This window comes from Pelobates fuscus, chromosome 4 (assembly GCF_036172605.1).
Source record: "Pelobates fuscus isolate aPelFus1 chromosome 4, aPelFus1.pri, whole genome shotgun sequence".
NCBI lineage: Eukaryota > Metazoa > Chordata > Amphibia > Anura > Pelobatidae > Pelobates > Pelobates fuscus.
Window position 1 is genome coordinate 82,985,075 of NC_086320.1, and position 20,387 is coordinate 83,005,461.

General features: G+C 37.4%; 1 protein-coding gene across 1 annotated transcript in view; it reads left to right on the plus strand.

The window, feature by feature from the left end:
* Nucleotides 1-20,387, plus strand: part of ARFGEF1 (ADP ribosylation factor guanine nucleotide exchange factor 1) — a 179,990-nt gene that overhangs the window by 95,790 nt on the left and 63,813 nt on the right. The window contains exons 3-9 of the mRNA XM_063451344.1: nt 3,390-3,546; nt 4,890-5,036; nt 6,120-6,299; nt 6,761-7,034; nt 8,891-9,004; nt 11,557-11,717; nt 12,054-12,187. Coding sequence (XP_063307414.1) covers nt 3,390-3,546; nt 4,890-5,036; nt 6,120-6,299; nt 6,761-7,034; nt 8,891-9,004; nt 11,557-11,717; nt 12,054-12,187 — 1,167 coding nt within the window. The remainder of the gene's footprint in view (nt 1-3,389; nt 3,547-4,889; nt 5,037-6,119; nt 6,300-6,760; nt 7,035-8,890; nt 9,005-11,556; nt 11,718-12,053; nt 12,188-20,387) is intronic.

Consider the following 20,387-nt stretch of genomic DNA (forward strand, 5'->3'; position numbering starts at 1 on the left):
CAATTTGAGAGCATGGTTTTAGCCATATTTGTATGTATACCTCACCATGGTGTAAAGATTAAATAGCAAAATCATACAACTTCTAGCATGCACCCACACAATAAGAGTTGTGAAAAATTACTTTTTACTTTGCCTTGTGCCATCCCATCCCTTCTAAGAAATCTTCATAAAGGTAGAGATATATGTAACAATGAACATAGGTACAGACCAGAGAATCATTGCATAAATAAAATGTACGTAGTCGGGCTATAACAGCAGCCATCTGTGGACTGGAGTACATCATTTTGTCTTGAGACATCAAATGGGAGCATGAACTATGGCACAAAATCTGGATAAAAGTAGCAGTTGGTCTTCTGTTCAAGTGTCTCTAGGCATCCCGTTAGAGATCTCCAAGGGATCTCCGGACCCCAGTAAAATAAACATCAATAAAGGTTTTCCTATCTTCATCGTTAAGGTTTACAAAATGTGCGGACTCAGTATTAAGTATCCAAGTGTCCTTATGGACAAATAAGTGTGTTGCCACCCAGCTGTGCTAAAGATATATATTTTGAGTTCCAAATTTGCTCATTTTTTGGCCATCATAATGTTTAGATGAAGTGAATTAATCACTAGAAAGTGAGCTGGTCATTCACAGTTCCTAACATATATAAACTTAGGTTGTGCTGCAGACAGTTGATGAGATAGGAAAAGTGTCAGTGTGGTCAGCCTCCAGTTGTGAACCTGTATGTGGCACATACTCACAAGCAGTCAAACGTGTCTCACACCATTGCTGCCTAATAGCCACAAGTTACACCATGTCCGTTCAATGAATCTAAGAAAAGGCAAAATAATCATTAGACTAACCAGGTGTTATATGCACTAACTAGGCTGCAGCCTTACTATATGGACATTGCTGTGAGCCATGCGTGATAGCTTATGCGTAAACACCATACATAATTTATAGTATGCCTGGCCACCAGTCTCATTAGGTAGACTGTCTGTCCTCAAGACTATTACATTAGTTGAGTGGGTGGTTATAAGGCAACAAACAGCCACAGAGGAAATCCAAGGACTGTGTGTTTCCCAATCATTTAGCAATGAAGATTCTGTGAACGTTGATTGCCAATAAAGACTTCATACATTCTATTTTTGAATGTTGCTTATTTAGGGGCAGGGCTCCAGAATTACTGCTGCTAGATTAGCTGGATATACTGTACTTCTCAAAGGGTCTGCCCTTAGTATAACGTTTTGTAAATAGAGCGTAAAAATGTGATTGTCACTGGATTACTAGATATCTCTTTTCTAGTAATGTCTACTTAGCCTTATTCTGTGGAGAAAATTATAACTAGATAGATTTTTTTTTTTGCTTATTCTATTAGGCTTAATTTTGAGCAGACATTTTCTGAAGCTTTTATAGTCCTGTGCTATAGGCGATTATGTAATTTTAAGTTAATGGCATGAGAGGACTCTTCAAACTGTGCTGAAGGGCTCCCTCTGGAAACTTAAGCAGACTATGATTTAGTAAATTACAGGGAAAACATTTTGCATAACATTAAAATCAGACAAAAATTGCTTTTAAAAAAGATTATCTGATTTTCCTCAAGTGAAAGGTTTAGAAAAATAAAGTAGCATTTAGTTTGAAAGGATTAATAATAATGTAGCATTTAGTATGAAAGCTTTAGTAATAACTTAGCGTTTAATGTGAAAGGTTTAGTAATAATGTAGCATTTGTTTCCAGATCGTAGTAGCAATATAGCATTTGATTACATTTGTACATACGTTTAAAAAGGAATTTTGACCCATCATAAAGGGGCACTATAGGCACCCAAACTCTTTTAGATTAATTAATCAGTTTTGGTGTACAGATTATGCCCATGCAGTCTCACTGTTTAATTTTATGCTTTTGTCTATGCAATCTATCCATACCTCCCCTGGCTGTGACTCCCACAACCTGCATTGTAAAAAAAAATATTATTTATTTTTGAAAAAAGATATTTACTTACTTAAGTTTACATTGCCCGCTTTGTAAATGTTAATGTAGTTTTTCTGGTAAGTATGGTCAGTCCCTACAGGTAAGGACAATCCTGGGCGGGTGCATGGGGTGCACAGTGCCCAGGCGCCAGGAGTTGGGGGTGCGACAAGGAGCGAGCAGATAGTGTCACAGGAGGTGACCACCTAAAGGCACCCCTGGAGTGGTGCTTACTCAGTAAAGGCATAGTAGGCACCTGCTTTCCCCACACTGCAGATGCCTGTTCTGCTGTAATTTATCAGGCCACAGGGGAGAGGAAGCAGGAAGCTGGCAGTGGCGAGGGAGCACAGTTTGTGGTGATGCCGGGCTCCGGAATATGACACTGTTCCGGCCCGGCATCACTAAACTGCGCTCGTGATGGAGCAATGAGGAGCAGGAAGGGAGACCTCCAAAGAGAAGACTGGAGAGTAGGCTGGATGGGCCTCAAAAAATAAATCCGCAATAAATGAAACTAATTTGTGAGTGTGTGTGCAATAATGTGTAAATGTGAGTGTCTTTTAGTGTGTGTTTGTGCTGTCAGGGAGCATGTTTGTGTATGTCGGTTAGTGTGTGTGTGTTTGTCTGTCAGTGAGTGTTTCAAATAAGGGAGCTTGTGAGTCTGTCAGTGAGTGTGTGACTGTCTGTGAGCGTGTCTGATTACAAAAAGAGGTGGGGGCAAATAGATGGAGAGGTGGAGTCGTTGCCATAGTTAAGTGGCCATGCAGTGCTACTAAATCCCTCGTTCATTTACGTATCCTCTAGGGTTTGAGATAGGACTTGGGTAACTGTTTGGTTTCAGATTACAAAAAAATGCTTTTAAATCAGAATTAAATCAAACAATTGAGAAGTCTTCAGTCAGGTATGTGAGTGATCGGTCATCTTCAATACCAAACAAAATAGTCTGCTGCAACAACAACCGTGAGTGGAGTCCGGTATATCGTGACTATGAAAATGTTAATGCAGCTTGTTGGAGAGTTTCTATTAAATATATGAACTCCTTGGCTAGCCACTAGAGAAGCCATCTTTAGCCGTTTTTCTTCTTACATCGTTGCCATCTTGACTTGATCATACGTACCACTTGTTTATTTACAGGTCTAAATACAACGAGCGGGGCAATTACCTTTATTTACCTTCCTTCTTTTGCCATGAATGTTTCCTCCTTTTTATTCTATTCTTTGGGATTTGTGTGTGTGTGGTTTTGTTTTTAATTGTAAAACAACAACAAAATAAATAAATAAAATACTATATAGCAATAAAAAAAATTATGTGTCTTAGAGACTGGTGTTATGTGTCTTAGAGACTTAATAATATAAATGGAATTGGAAAATGAAGATATTCTCGTACCCACATTACATAGATGCATCATTTTAATTACTTTGGTGGTGTTTTTTTTTTTGCCTAGTCCTCCCCAAGGAGAAGCAAAAGCCAGTTCCAGTACCCTTCCTCCTGTGAAATCGAAAGCCACGTTCATTGAAGCCGACAAGTACTTTTTACCATTTGAGTTGGCATGCCAGTCTAAATGCCCTCGGATTGTCAGCACCTCGCTAGACTGTTTGCAGGTCTGTATGCTCTTTCAAATTCTTCACATGCATCAGCATAAAAAGTAGTTTTCTTAATTCTCATGAAAAATCTGTGTTATTAAAGAGGTAAAAAAATCAATGTATTTTAAGAATTTAATTTTGAATTTTTAAAATTTATTTATTTCACGCACAACATGGTGAATGTGTATTCTGTTTTTGTCTATTCTGTTCTCCAGTGCTGGTGCATAGCAGCTATGTAGTGACTTACTGTGTAAGAACAGTACACCACATACATAAATTGTGCTTGTTTTGGGTAGCTAGAATTTTCAGTAAAGGAATTTTAAGGAATTACACAGGTCAGTACCATTAAACACAAACAAATAAAGTGAAGACACTTATGTTCCAGTATCGGCAAGCATGAATTAGAGATGGGTGAGGCGTGAAAGTTATGTAATTCACGTTGTAAAAGGGGACTGATTATATTGCCCTGTGACACAGCAGTCTGTCTATTCAGTGGTGCCAGAATGGGTAATGGCAGGTTGGTTTGGTAGCATCCTGCTTACCCGCAGAAATATTTAAATAACAGATTTTTGACACCATTTTCACTTTGTTTTGTGAAGGGGAAGACACTTATCCTATTCTTGGTCACATCTCTTACCAAAGCCCCCATTGCTCATTTTGGCTGGGCGGCAAGCTGTAGGAACAGTCCTGGTTGTTCCAAACATCTTCCATTTAAGAATTCTGGAGGCCAGTGTACTCTTGGTAACCTTCAGTGCAGCTGAATTTTTGTTTGTAGTCTTCCCCAGATCTGTAACTCAACACAGACCTGTCTCTAAACAGCGCAGTCGGTTCCTTTAACCTCACGGCTTGGTTTTTGCATTTATATAGGTATATGCCTTTCTAAGTCATATCTGATTCCAAAGTCAATCTATGTCAAATTCAAAGTGTAAAAACAAAATAATGTAATGCATCTGAGCTAAATTTCAAGTGTCATAACAAAGGGTTTTGAATACTTGTATATTTCAGGTTTTTTTTTGTGTGCAAAATCTTGTTTTTCTTTTTTGTTATTATGGGGTAGTAAGTGTAAAAAAATAATTAAACAATTGTAGCATAATACTACAACATAACAAGTTAGAAAAAAAATCTAAATACTTTCTGAATTCACTGTACATACATGCATGTACGTGTGTGTATGTATGCATGTTTTCTCACATTTTGGGCTAAAGGAAAACTACTTTCTTAGCGCCCTAAAATGTATCCGTGAAAATGTTTGAAAAATAGATATTCTGAATATTTGTATTTCCATGTGTTTATTCTGTGTTTTCAGAATATATATCAGTCACATTAATGGTATTTCTTGTGTATTTATTAATTGGTTTTAGAAACTTATAGCCTACGGCCATTTAACTGGCAATGCACCAGATAGCACAACCCCAGGAAAGAAGTTAATCGATAGAATTATTGAAACAATATGCGGCTGTTTTCAAGGACCCCAGACAGACGAAGACGTCCAATTGCAAATAATAAAGGTATTTAATAAATAGTGTTTACCTTGAATATGTGTGACCCCCCCCCCCCCTCGTTACTAGAAATACTTTTAAAGCTTTACTGTACTCCACAATATGTTCCTCGTTACTAAGCAACCAATGTGTTTAATTAACACTTGTTTACACAAAAAAAAAAATGGAAAATATATCAAAGCAATAAATATTTTGTACAGCTTACTCTGGGTGTTTTAGTTATAATAAATAGATTACGCACACATACATATTTCGTGTCATTTGTCACTTTTATTTATTTAATGATCATATTGTTAAAGATTGAAGTTAATATGGGAAGAATCCGGGTATGCAGTTTAATTTTTTTGGCCATTCATTACTTATAATTTCTGTTTAACCTTACTTTCAGTAACTACGGTGTACAAATCTGAGGATTATGGAGGACACATACACATGTATTTTATATAATTGTATGGTTTTCAGTGGTGAAATGGGGAGGAGGGAATCAGAGTCAAGTACTGATTCTGAAGGTTGTCATGTCACAAAGGACACATTTATGGGTCATTTCAATGTACCATGTTATATCAGGTTTAAATCACACGTTTCTCAACCATAATGTTCCGGTAGTATAAAAGAAAAAGAGCTTGGATTACAAGGAAAATTATGGTTGTGGAATTTATGTCTGTGATAGTAACACAGCACGGTGCACTCCTGTAGCGCTAGCAGTTTGTCCGTATCTAGTATAGCAATTTCTTGCTGTTCTGGTAGCTTGATGCAGATTGAGAACAGCTACAGTTTCAAGCAAAGCAGACTGAATGAATGATAATCTCTCAAAGCCCTCCATTTCATAGCATTTATTACAATGTTATTGGCTGCATTACACATACGTAAACAATCATAGATTTTATTTTATGGTTTGACATTATGTTATTTGTTTTTTGTCAGTTAATAGCCTTTCATGTATTTTTTATTTTTTTAAAGCGTTAACTGTGGACAAAGGTACCAATTTGTTTCCTCACTGATTACAGTTTAAGCTCTCAAAATACGGTCCACATTTGGCCTATACTGACAAAAATTTCCATACGGTTGAACTCTAATATGTATCTATTGCAGGCTCTGCTGACAGCAGTAACATCACAACACATAGAGATTCACGAAGGTACAGTACTCCAGGCTGTAAGAACATGCTACAATATCTACCTAGCCAGCAAGAATCTTGTCAATCAGACTACAGCAAAGGCTACCCTGACACAAATGCTCAATGTTATATTTGCACGGATGGAAAATCAAGCGGTATGTATTTTTTTTTTTTTTTCTTTTAGTAATGTAAATGTCACTTCTGTTTTCTAGTATGTAAAAAGAAAGATTTGTAGACTTCTGTGTGTTTGGCTGACGTAATGCATTGAAAGATTTTTGCCTCTCCCAAAACAAGTATGTATATGAAAACACTTGGGTTTTGTAATCTGTAAGTGAAGCAACACACAAGGATTTAGTGCACAAAATATAAATACAAATTAGATCTCAAAACTACCTAGATAGACATCCGTGCAAAATTCCTCTGATGTTGTGCATGAGTCATTTTAATCACGTATATATTAATGAAACTAATTGATGCATGCGTGTGTTTCTGTGAATTTGCTGTTGATAGGAAGTCCGAGCTTTGATCGGTTATATGCCCATATTGATTGGGTTTGGGTAGTGTAATTTCATCTGCAGTAGTAGATTCTTTTCAATAACCTAACTTCTTTTTATAGCTTCAGGAAGCGAAACACATGGAGAAAGAAAGGCACAAACAGCAGCACCATCTACAGCATTCTCCTGTAAGTCACCACGAACTGGAGTTGCCTGCCATGAGGCATCTTCTGGAGCAGTCGGATCAGCTGGCTAGAGAACATGAAGGTGATCTTGATCAGCACTCAAATTATTTGGAAAACAATCTTCAGGAAGAAGCAGAACCAGAAAATGGATATGATGCTGCAAGTGCGGAGAATCAACAAACAGAAGCTGACCAGTCTATAGGTGAAGAAAGTAGGCCGCTGTTGGTTTTTCATAATAAATCACTGTTGGATATTCGATTTTATAAACATTTCCTCAACACATTATTGGTCTTCACTTAGTGATTGATCAATAGTGTTGTTTTATTATTATTATTATTATTATTGCCATTTATATAGCGCCCACAGATTCCGTAGCGCTTTACAATATTATTAGAGGGGCAATTTAACTATAAATAGGACAATTACAAGAAAACGTACAGGAACAATAGGTTGAAGAGGGCCCTGCTCAAGCGAACTTAAAGTTTGTAGGAGGTGGGGTATAAAACACATTAGGACAGGAAATAGCAATCAAATAGGGTGGGAGTGAAGCAGAGCTGGAGGTGAGAGTAGAGTGCTGCCCTTTAGGAGAGAGCAAGAGACAGGTATGTGAGGTAGAGGTTAGTCTGGGAGGCCATAAGCTTTCCTAAAGAAATGGGTTTTAAGGCACTTTATGTAGTATGAACCATAATAATATTTAACATGTTTACTAATTGCAGAAGATAAGATTAAAATACAGATATCAAACTTAATATTTAAAGGGACACTATAGTCACCAGCACAACTACAGCATATTGAATTTGCAGTGTTTACATTACCGCCTAGGGATTCCTCCAGTAGTTTTAACACATGTTTGTGTTCCTGACTTTATAGTGTTCCTTTAAATAAATGTATGATTTTAATTATGGAAATAGACAGCCACCATCAACTCCATGATCCAATTATGTCACAAATTGCCCACCCAAAAAAAGTCACTGGATATATTGTATGTGAATGCCGGTGATGTGCTAGTGACACAAATCACATTTCCTGTGATGGGTAAAGCAGCAGTTGTGTCTCTTGAGGGTAAGTGACCACAAGCTGACAAATGGCCTCACCAGCAACTTAAACACTTGGACAGAGTATTGCAGAAGTGGGCAGATATTTTCTGAGCAAGAGGGATTCTATGGCGTAGCCAGAACTAGTATTGGTAATAATTCCATTGATGTCCAGGGAGAAGTTTGTACACTTATATGCTGTTGCTTCTTGGCCCCACCTACAGTTTTGCTGCTTTGCTGCAACTAATAGTGGCATACTCACTTCAAATTTCCCCCATTGTCTATATAACATTCACATAGTTCAAAGCCTATGGAAAGGGTTCTATGCAATTTATCATGTTATGTTAATTTCGCTATCTTTATTATTAAGATATTTTGTTTAAAAAATGTTGTACTTGCATTTTATTGATTACTAAAAATGAATAAAATTGAAAAAGAAAGCTGTATAGAAATTTAGAAAAACATGCAGATGATAAATGATTCTATCAAGTGATTCTAGAGAAACAATATCAGAGGTATTTATCAAAGTGTCAGTTTTGCTACTTTTTTGGGGAATATTTTTAGAACAATTAAGTAAAAATGACCCCAAATAGACACTTTTAGAATTATTCGAAAAAATCTCCCCCATTGTGTAAAATCAGAAGAAGAATGTAGAATTTATTTAAAAAAAAAAATTGAAAGTAAAATACTTTGGCATATTAATGTTGAAGTGCAGTTGTCAAATATAAATGAAGGACAGGTATAACCGAATAGACTGTTCTCCTGTATCGGATGAGAGAACCATCCAAGCAGAAAGAAACAGAGGAGAGAATGAATGAAGACCAGAGAGGAACAGGGAGGGGAAAAAGGGGGTTGATATTTAATTCTTCAAGCATCTACTGCAACTGATAACTTTAGTATATATTTTTGGGGGGAATTATTAGGTTAACTAGTATAATGTTTTATTAGGCAGTAATTTCAAACCTGAAAGATGTAGAGCTCACAATGTTTGAGGTTTTTTTTTTCTATCCTTCTTTTTTTTTTCATCTTTAAGATCATACCAAGGTAGATTTGGGGATTGGTGAAGACGGGAGCCTTGATTGTGAAGACAATGCTCAGGATATTATCCAGAGCATAATAGAAGATATGGTGAATTCTGTAGTGGGAGGTAAGATATATATATATATTTTTTTTCCAATACACATTAACTATAATATTGCCAATTGTTGTCTGGACATTTTCTGCTACTGCAATGCAGCCTTCCATGTCTGATGTTAAAATTAATTGTAGAATGTACAGCTACAAGTATTACTGTTTCAATTTTTTTTTTATGTATTAATCTCATTACGACATCCCCCCACTCCCCCCCATGCCAAATACCTGTCAAGAACAAAATACTCTTGCATGTGCAGGAGTGGTGAGAAATTGAATAGGTTAGAAAAGAGAAGCCAGCGGTATAATAATGCATCTGTGTTGGCACTTACCAGACTGCACATGGAATTGCATCACTGGGGAGCTAAAGTAGAAATCGAACGTGTTTCAGACTCCGCAGCTCTTGATTGATTCAATGCATCTCTATGAGGAGACGCTGATTGGCCAGGGTGGCTTTTGGCGCCTCCTTGTCTGAGATCATCAGAGTTGATCATCTCAGCCAATCCAATGAGAAAGCATTGGATTGGCTAAGAGTGTCCATTATGATGATCTCAGTCAAGGAGTCAAATTTGGGGGTGGAGCCAGTGCTACTTATTCAAAGGAAGCAAGGGGGCTGGGGACCCAAATTTGACAATTTCAGGCAATCCAATGCTTTCCCATAGGAAAAAAGCTGCGCTGCACCACTCAGCATCTTCCCATAGAGATGCATTGAATCGATGCATCTCTATAGGGAACGTTTAGTACCTCCATGCAGAGCGTGGAGACGCTGTATGTCAGTACTGCACATTGTAATCCATATGCAGCACTGACCCAAGAAGCACCTCTACTGGCTGTCTGAATGACGACCGCTAGAGGTGTTAGTAGGCTGTAAACACTATTTTTCTAGTGTCCCTTTAAATATGAAGCAACAGTTAGAACAACCGATTGTGCATATGTGTAAGATGTGCTGTTTTGAGATTTCTAGTTTTCCCCCCTTTTACAATAGAAAGTTGCCATCATCAAAATGTAATTTTAAAATGCTTTAGTAAGTATATGGGAAGCTCAAATTTCAGAAATCAATTTTAGGTGCTTTTTTATATTTTTTGTTCGTGGGTATTAGTTTCTGAACCCACAGAAATGTAGCTGTGACACCCTAACTATTTTCAATGGGCTTAGTTCAGTTACTGGACTTTAATTGATTTTTAGTTAAGGAATCCAGACCTCGGTATAAATAGTAGTGGAAGCATATTTATTGTTCTAATGTAACTTAATTGGGATGTGAAGCAAAGCTGGCCAACATATCCTCAAATTACTTGTGTGTGTCTGCTTTCAGTAGCATGCATTTTCTAAAAATAATTCTGTTGTGAACAATTAGCCATTTACTGGTGGTGGTTAATTAGCTTTAAACAAAATTAACCATATTGTGTTGTATAGCTTACAATAATATCAAAACAAAACCTCACTATTTTGTATTTTTTCCGTGCTTCATATCCTATATACAACCATTTATAAACTATGTAATTGCATTATTTGTTTATTAATAATAATGTCATTGATAACACTAGATTCAATCTTGAGTCACCCCGGCACTAATAAAATGGGAGAAGGAACTAAATATATCAATAGTTTATAAAGAGTGGTGTGCCTCTTTGTATAATATCAAGAAAATCATTAATTGCTTAAATATCCTTGAGACACATACAAAGATACTCCAAAGATCGTATATGGTCCCAACAAGACTGTTTAAAATTTCATCTAAAAACTGTCATTTGTGTTGGAGGTGTTGACCACAAGAAGGATCTATGGTACAGATCTGGTTGAGCTGCCCTTTAATTACTCAATACCAGGAGGAAGTGCATAACACTGTATTTTATTTGAGTAATGTTAAATTGGTTATCTCTCCAGAGGATTTTCTCTTGCATTTGAACTGGGGGAATATAAATTTGAAGGGTAGAATTGTGACTGCTCATTGTCTGACGACCGCTAAAATTGTCTTGGCAAGGAATTTGAAATCTACTATGTCCCCTCAAGGTTGTCTCTTTAGATCTCCGTTACAATATCAATTTGAAATGGAGAAAGCTGTGCACTTCAATATAAACAAAGAAAAAAATGATATATGTGTATATGATAATCTTATTAACAAATTAAAAGGGACGTGTTAAGATCTCCTGTACGGATTTAAATATGGATTCTAGTTAAACCTTCAATTGAAAAACTGGTTATAGGTAATTATGACTATTGGCTGGCCGCCAAGTATGAGTGAAGTATGAAAGGATTGTGTCTTAGTATTGACTTTTAGATATCTGGTAATAATTGTACTTTTTATTGAAACAATGTATGTATGTATTTTATATATGATTTTGTATTGTTAAAAACAAGAAAACATTTTCCAATAAAGAGATAATAATAATAATAAAAAATAATAATAATAACGGCATTGATTTATTAAGCTTTCCAGAGGAGTACAAAATTCCCTTAGATAAATCATTTGGAAAGTCTTTCTAATAGTATTGAATCCATTTCAAAGCGAATTAAATTGATGTCAAGAGGTTGTTTACTGCATACTTTTCTTATCACGCTTTTGCACAGTTGAGGAAAATGTAGCCCATGAATGTACAACAAGAACATCAGAAGATGGGAATGATGGGGACACCATCCACGCCAATGGAATCCCTGGTACTCCGATATCTTCAGCTTACACCCCTTCGTTACCGGATGATAGATTATCAGTCTCTTCTAACGACACTCAGGCAAGAAACTAATTGTTCACCTTACACAAAAAGGTCATACAATCATTAAAATAAAAAGATAAAAAAAGATCCACTAGCTAGTGAAAATTTGGTCCCAGTGAGTAGAAATTCAGCCCTCAAGGCTTGCAGTGGCAAGTAACTTTAAGGACCTGGCTAGTAGTGTATGACTTTACATTTTAAGCCCTATATCAATGTTTGCATGTATAACAATAAACCAAAGAAATTAACCAAATGTTTACCTTGAAAAAAGAAAAAAAAAATACTTCTCTTACTTATATGACTTTTATATAATAAAATATACAAACTTCATCTATAAATTATTTTCTTTTCTTCCAGGAATCTGGAAACACTTCAGTGCCTGCTCCTGGTGCTAAGTTCTCCCATATCTTACAAAAGGATGCCTTCCTAGTCTTCAGGTCACTGTGTAAATTATCTATGAAGCCGCTATCCGATGGGCCTCCAGATCCTAAGTGAGTTGTGTTAATGTTACTGCCAAACAATGGTTTTGGATATACTTGTCATCGCTCATTATTACCTCCTTAGCACATATTTCTAAACATTATTGGTAAACTGCTTAATTATGTATAAAAAAAATGAGCTATCCTTCATAATGTTTGTTCTGAGATTATTGAAAAGGTTCTATAGTGTAGTTTCCTTTGGCCCTATAAACACTGGTTAATTAAAACATGGGCCCACCAGCAATTAAACTAATCAACCTATGTGGGATGGAGTTAAGTGGCTGATCTGGACGGACACTCAATTGATAGGTTCCATACTTCTACTCGATATACCTGCAATTATTTAGCAGTTCCAGCGCTTGGAAAGGGCAGATTCTGCACAAATACTCACCATGGGTTGCAAGGCAGACAAACCCCCGTCGAGTATGCTTGTTGACAATCTATTAGGCAGGCACAAGGTGTATGGACCCAAGATGACCGGCAATCTTGAGGACATAGACTACTCGGTGGACCTGATCCTAGATAGAGGTACCATTGGGTTACCAACACCTCTACAACTGCAAATTGCTCAACGGAGTGCAGATTCCACTCCTGTGACAGCAGAGATGCTGATGCACATGCTGGGTTCCCTCCAAAAGACATTTAGGCGGATGTGACACTGCTCTGTACACGAAGTACAAACTCTTAAGAAACAGCAGGCAATGTCAGAGCAGTATTTTGCAATAATAATAAAACGTGAGGCGCAACAAACAGATCAGTGGTGTATCTGAGGACATCCCTTTGGTGGAGCTACCACACTTAATGCGTAGGCTGATGAGGATCTTTCTGGCACCCAAACAATCCAGAAACATCACCTTTGATTCAATCTTCAGGGTTCCCAAACCCCGGAGAGCACTGGCACCTAAAGAAGCCACAATGATAATTTTTGATGGAATCTTCTGGATTCCAAACCCCGGAGAACACCAGCAGTAGCACCTGGGGGCTTAGTAGTGCGATTTCGCAACAATGAAGACAAGACAGCATTGAGGTTTATGCTCCATGTTGCTTTGAAAACATGGCCCTAACGTTCTATGCAAATCTCTCAGGGGGTACCCAGCAGTGGAGAAGCTCTACGCTGCCGTTCACTGCTCTACTCAGAGCAAAAGGCCTCTGAAACACTGTCTCTGCAGGTCAAGCAGAGAGACACTACCCACTCGGTACAGGATTTACAGGGAGCAGCTGCACTTCGAAGTAATATGTGTGTATGTCCGTGTCCTCTGTGTGTCAGTGTCCTATGTGTGTGTGTGTCAGTGTCCTCTGTGTGTAAATGTGTGTGTCAGTGTCCTCTGTTTGTAACTGTGTGTGTCCCTGTTTCCTCTGGGTGTAATTGTGTGTGTGTGTGTCAATTTTTGCTGTGTGTAAATGTGTGTCCGTTCGTGTCCTCTGGGTGTAAGTGTGTGTGTGTGTGTATTAGTGTCTTCTGGATGTAAATGTGTGTTTCATTGTCCTCTGCGTGTAAATGTATTTCATTTTCCTCTGGAGTGTAAATATATGTGTCGTTTTCCTCTGAGTGTAAATATGTGTGTGTGTGTCAGTGTTCTCTATGTGTAACTATTAAGTGTGTATTATATTTTCATTTTGTAACTTTTATAGTTCAGATTAATAATTCATACACAATATTACATCCTTACATACACAATATTCACATTATGTAAAATTTTATTTTGATGGCAGCTGGCATTCACGATGTGGGGACTTGCCTGGCATCCCAGGCAGTCCCCCTGCTGCAATTCTGCCCTCCAGGTCCATGTGAACATGATGACTTCGCAATCACAGGGACGGAAAAGCCGTCCACAGCAGTGCCTGCGGGGGCCTGTCTGGAATGAAGTTTAATAAAGTAAAAAAACAGTTTAAAAGTAAATTATATATACTTAGATCATATATATATGTGTATTATATATATATGATCGAAGTATGTGTGTATGTGTGTATATATATATATGTGTATGTGTGTGTGTATATGTGTATATATATATATATATATATATATATATATATATATATATATATATATATATATATATATATATATATATATATATAGAATATGTTCACTCTGTCAGAATGAACATTTTCATACAGTGTATGTATGTTTGTGTGTCAGAGTTTCATACTGTTTCATGTAGGATGAGCTAAGAGTAAGAAAATTGCTGGTAGGTTATATGATTTATTGAGAGTCAGACATACAGTGTATGTGTGTGTGTGTATATATATATATATATATATATATATATATATATACACACACACACACACACACACACACACACACAAACATACACATACATACACTGTCTCTAAGTGTATTTTAACATCAATATACATTATTATATATTAATATTAAAATACACTTAGAATGATATGAATTTTACACACACACATGTATATATATATATATATATAGTTATAATTTTATATATATAAAATAAATTTAAAAATGTAAAAATAAATATTTAAAAATGATATGTGTAATTTATTTATAACTGTATTTTGGTATTAATATATATATATTGATATCAAAATACACGTCAAACAAATTATATAATGTATATCTTTATTAATAAATATATATGTATATATCTCTACCGTATACTAGCCCAGGAATGAGAACTAACGCCATGATGGCATACCATTTACAAAAGTAGGCAACCCAAGGTATTGCAAATGGGGTATGTCCAGACTTTTTATAGCAGCCACTTAGTCACAAACACTGGCCACCAAAATTACTGTTAAAAATAGTTTTTTTTCAATTTTCACACACAAACAAACATCAACGCTAATTTTGGCTAATATTTGTGACTAAGTGGCTACTAAAGACATACCCCATTTGTAATACCTTGGGTTGTCTACTTTTGCAAAATAATACAATCTCTTAATTCCTCACTTTTGTTTTTACATTTTATTCATATTAAATCATGTTTCATATATAAATATTTGATATGATATCAAAGCCCTGTTTCTCCTGAACAAAATGATATATACATATAGTGCAAATTCAAAGTTTTGTTTACGTTTTGTTTTGATCACAACGTGTACATTTGGCTCAGTCCTTAAGGGGTTAAATATCAGTGTCCTCTACACCTTTCATCTGGAATTTAAATTAATAGAAATTACTTTTACAAGGCAGGGGTTTTAGGAATTCTTTCTTTCTTTTTTTTTCTTCTTTTTTTCTTCTTTAGACCTGCAGGTGTACTTATCAGTAAAAGGTTGAGTAGCACTGATTTGAGGTATAAAGGCCAGGAAAGCCTCATGGGATTTTCCGTTTTACAGCTGGCAGTAGGGGTTGGCCATCCCTTCTTTAAATTTTAATGGTACAGATCCCCAAATCTAGGTGACTGTTTCTGTTTTGAACACAATAATCACTCCAAAAATCTTTCCATTTTGAATAGCCTTGACATGGACAATTGTATACTTGAATCTTACTGAAGTATGGCTTTGTTGTGGGATTGTAGAACCCTTCAAACAGTGAGGGGAGGGGAGGGGGGGAATTTACAACCGCACTAGGTAAAACCTGAGATGATATTTCAGAAGTGATTGTAGCTGATTGAAAAGTCACATTGTGTTCACAGTGTTCTAAGCTCTTGACAATGATCAAAATATGTAATCCTTTTTTTTCTTGCCAGGAAGCTGCTAATTGTTTTTTTTATTTTTATTTCTCTGTGTCATATTTTTGTGAAGAGGAAATAACCCTAAATGTTTTGTACTTTTAAAATGCATGATCGTGTCTTGTGCTTGAAATAAATAAACAAACAAAAGAAAAAAAGCTTTGCTCCTGACGGTTTTGATTAAACATTTGAAATCTGTCTGTCCTTAAATGGTGTTGTTCCTATAGGAGCTATGTGTTGGCCTCTTTGTATCACAGTTTTATACGTTATTTTCTGAAGCCAAAAGGTCAATGCTGTTTACAATGACTGGTTTTATTGTTTTGATGAAACTATAAATGTTAATTTATGGATTGGATTTATTGTATTGCTAGATCAGCACAATATCTACTCATTGAAATAGCACAGATGGTATACGTGTGTAAATACATAATACATAATACATACGTGTCCGAAATACATAAAGAGGGCTCTTGTCATGAAACACATCCTGAAGGGCATGCACAACATAAAGTTAAGAATTGATGTGTAGACAAGTGTGTAGACAAGTGAAATACTAGAAAAATAATGTTTATAAACAGCTGTATGATCTTCATTCCTATAAGGATCAATGGTGGTGTATGCCATCATAAAGCTGTGGTCTTTAAAGGGCAGGAACAACTTCAACAATATTTAATTTTATGTTTACTTATCCCCTATATTAAATAAATGTGTTTGTGATATGAAAAATAAGTATATATGTAGACATCCACACTGCTGCATTACCTGTGTCCTGGAGCTCAGCACCTCCATTTTGGATCCCTGTCAATCATTCCCGTAAGCTCTGCCCTTTGTACCTGGCAGCTATGATAAAGAGAAGATTAGAAACAATGTATTTGAATTTGTATTCAATGGCAGGATTTCTTGAGAACAGTCCCCCTTTAACCCCTTAAGGACCAAACTTCTGGAATAAAAGGGAATCATGACATGTCATACATGTCATGTGTCCTTAAGGGGTTAAAAACCAATGCTCTACTTGTCTGAGGGTCAACGGAGGTACCAAAGATATATAAACACATGACTTTGATGTGATTACAGTCCTTTAAGGACCAGCTGATGATGATGGCAAAACATACCATTAATCCAGTGGTTCCAAACTTTTTAGGTTCAAGGCACCCTAATATTTCAGTATTTTTCCAAGGCACCCCAAGTCAAAATTTCTAGGTTGCAAATCTGTACAGTGCTGCGGCATTTACTGGCGCTATAGTGTAATGTACAGTGTTGGTGTTTTAAAGGGGTGCTTGTATATAGTTAGTGTTTTAATACAGGGGGGTGTTTGTATGTAATGTTTGCATTTGATTGCAGGGTTGTCTGAATGTAAGGTTTACTTTTAAATGCGGATGTACATTTGTTTTAAGTATTTGTGTGAGTGAAGGGGTGTGTTTGTATATTATTTCTTTGTTTGAATGCAGGGGTGTGTGTATGTTATATTTGAGTTAGATTGCAGGAGTGTGCTTGTATGTTGTGCTGGTGTTTGACTGCTTGGATGTATGCACATACACTACCACATACATACATACATACATACATACATACATACATACATACTTACACAGATATTCATGCACATTAACACACAGATGCATATAAATACACCAACACATACACACAAATTCATATAGACACCGACACATACACACATATAGATACACACAGACACATACACACATGCACCCTGACACACACAAACATTGATACATGCCCACACTGACATAAAAAAAAACACCCTGACACACAGGCGCACATACACAGATTGTGCGAAGACACAGAAGCACACACAGAGATGCATACACTTACACACATACACACACACACACTCATACTCACACACACACACTCAAACTCATACACACACTCACATACATACAAATGATTTTTTTTTCCTTTTATATCTCCAGCCACCCTCCTGTCAGTTTACCTCGAAGTCCTGCTGCTTGTGGGAGTGAGGGGTCTGGAGCTCTTCGTGCTCCTCTCCCCTCAAGCTGCGGCTGCCTCCTCCCGCCCTCTCTCCCTGCAGGATGCGGGGAGGAAGTGACAGGCTGTTATTTCCTCCCAGCCGGCCGACATTACAGGGGCCCGTTTGCGGTCTTAAAGGACCGCGGCACCTGACCGGGCCCCTGTTCAATAGTAATGTTTCCCCAATGCTATAATCAGAGCACCGGGAAAACATTCTGCGCTCCCCCTGTGCGCATGTAGGGCGCCGCGGCACACATTTTGGGAACCGCTGTATTAATCTATAAGGAGTTTAATACAAACATGAGGAAAATTTATTCAGCATTTACCGAGCTATATAGGACAATACTTTTTCATGTAGGATGAACTAAGAGTAAGAAAATTGCTGGTACGTTATATGATTTATTGAGAGTCAGAGTGAGCATATTCTTTGGGGATTATGTTAGCTTTCCAGGAACGTAGGTATGCACCAGTGAGGGGAAGGGAGTAGCTAGACTTTGGCTACCATCCTTGTGCTGCCATCTATCATTCTTAAGGTCCTGTCAGGGGAAGTCTTCCCCAAGAGCTTCATCTTTGTACTCTAATTGATGGACCTCCTATCCCTGCACAATGAGATACCTACACAATTATTGCTCATCACTCTTGAAGTTGCTTTTAGCATTCAATTGTTGCAAGTGACAGCTTGTGAGAAATGTCAAGATGCAGCAGGTGATCTAAGCTCTGTTTTTTGCCTCATTTGCTAAATGGTACCTTTTCATTTGCTTTGGAATGTTGAGAAAATCCTAAGCCAGAGTTCAAAACTTAGCCATGTGACGACCAAATGGGTGGTGGGATTCTAAGTCATTTACAGTTGAAGGGGTACAACTGTAAATGCTTCAACTTGTTGTAATAAGACCCCTTGCACCATCCTTCCTTTCAGCATTAAACTGTTTTTAATGTTTTAATTATAAACGAGGGTAGCAAGCAGCCCATCCCCCATCTGTGTTGCTTGGGCTAATGAGGAATCATTAGCCAGAGCAGCAATGTACAGCTGTGATTGGCTGAGTATGTCAGCTTACCAACTGCAGCCTATCACAGTGTTCATTACTAGTATGAATTGGTGTGGCTAGAAAGACGTGTACAGTCTCAGCATCAGCTATTCTTCCACTAGGGGCTTGTGGGCAAGGACCCTCATTCAGTGTTAAACCGCTTGAAATTGGTTTAACACTGCCAGGTGACTACAGTCACTATATACAATTAACAAGATAAAATGGTAATAGTACCTACAGTGCACCTTTTCATTTTCGGGAATTACTTGGGACCTGGTTATGATTGAAACTTGTTTTGATACCTACCTGTTTTTATTTAAGTTTGTTATTTAGTATATAATGTGTGATATTCGTGCACAGAAGAAACCGTGCCAAATATGTGTAGATTTCTAAATTGTTAAACCATGCATGCTGATTAGTGTTAATTCTGCTTCAGAGTGTATAAATACAGTGTTATAATAAATTTGTGACTCTCACAAGTAAATTTCTCTTGACATATTGTTTAATGTCTTAATACTAGGCTTGTGATATCAGCCTTAGCTGATGGTATATTATCTTCATCTTCAGAATGTCTCTGGAGGTTTCTTCAGTATTGGATGTGGGCAACAAAGGATGATGAAGACTATCTTTGATGGGTGTTTTGGTGGTCATATGAAGTCACCACTATTTCAGTGGTGACTTCATATGTGACGGCAGATAAGATCCATTTGGCCCATCTAGTCTGCCCAATTTTCTAAATACTTTCATTAGTCCCTGGCCTTATCTTATATCTAGGATAGCCTTATGCCTATCCCACGCATGCTTAAAGGGACACTCCAGGCACCCAGACCACTTCTGCCCATTGGAGTGATCTGGGTGCCAACTCCCACTACTCTTAACCCTGCAAGTGTAATTATTGCAGTTTTTTATAAACTGCAATAATTACCTTGCAGGGTTACCTCCACGTCTAGTGGCTGTCTACTAGACAGCCACTAGAGGTCACTTCCTGACTCATAGCACAGATTATCCTCCAGCGTCGCTCATTTCCTCATAGGAAAGCATTGAAAATCTTTTTCAATGCTTTCCTATGGGGAGACCTAATGCGCATGTGCGGCATTGCCGCGCATGCGCATTAGGTCTCCTCGGCCGGTGGGCGGGATCAGTCTCGCCCACCGGCCGACGGAGTCAGTAGGAGGAGCGGCGCGGAGGAGGAGGCAGCGACAAGGGACATCGTCGCTGCCTCAGGTAAGTGACTGAAGGGGTTTTCACCCCTTCAGTAACCAGGGATTGGGGGGTGGGAGGGAGAGGGAATCTGCAGTGCCAGGAAAACGGATTGTTTTCCTGGCACTGGAGTTTTCCTTTAAACTCCTTTACTGTGTTAACCTCTACCACTTCAGCTGGAAGGCTTTTCCATGCGTCCACTACCCTCTCAGTAAAGTAATACTTTCTGATATTATTTTTAAACCTCTGCCCCTCTAATTTAAGACTATGACTATGAATATTGCATGTTTGTCGTTTTTGTTTTGTCCTGCTGCATATCATGCCTTTCAGCAACCTGTTGCTGGTAAAAGA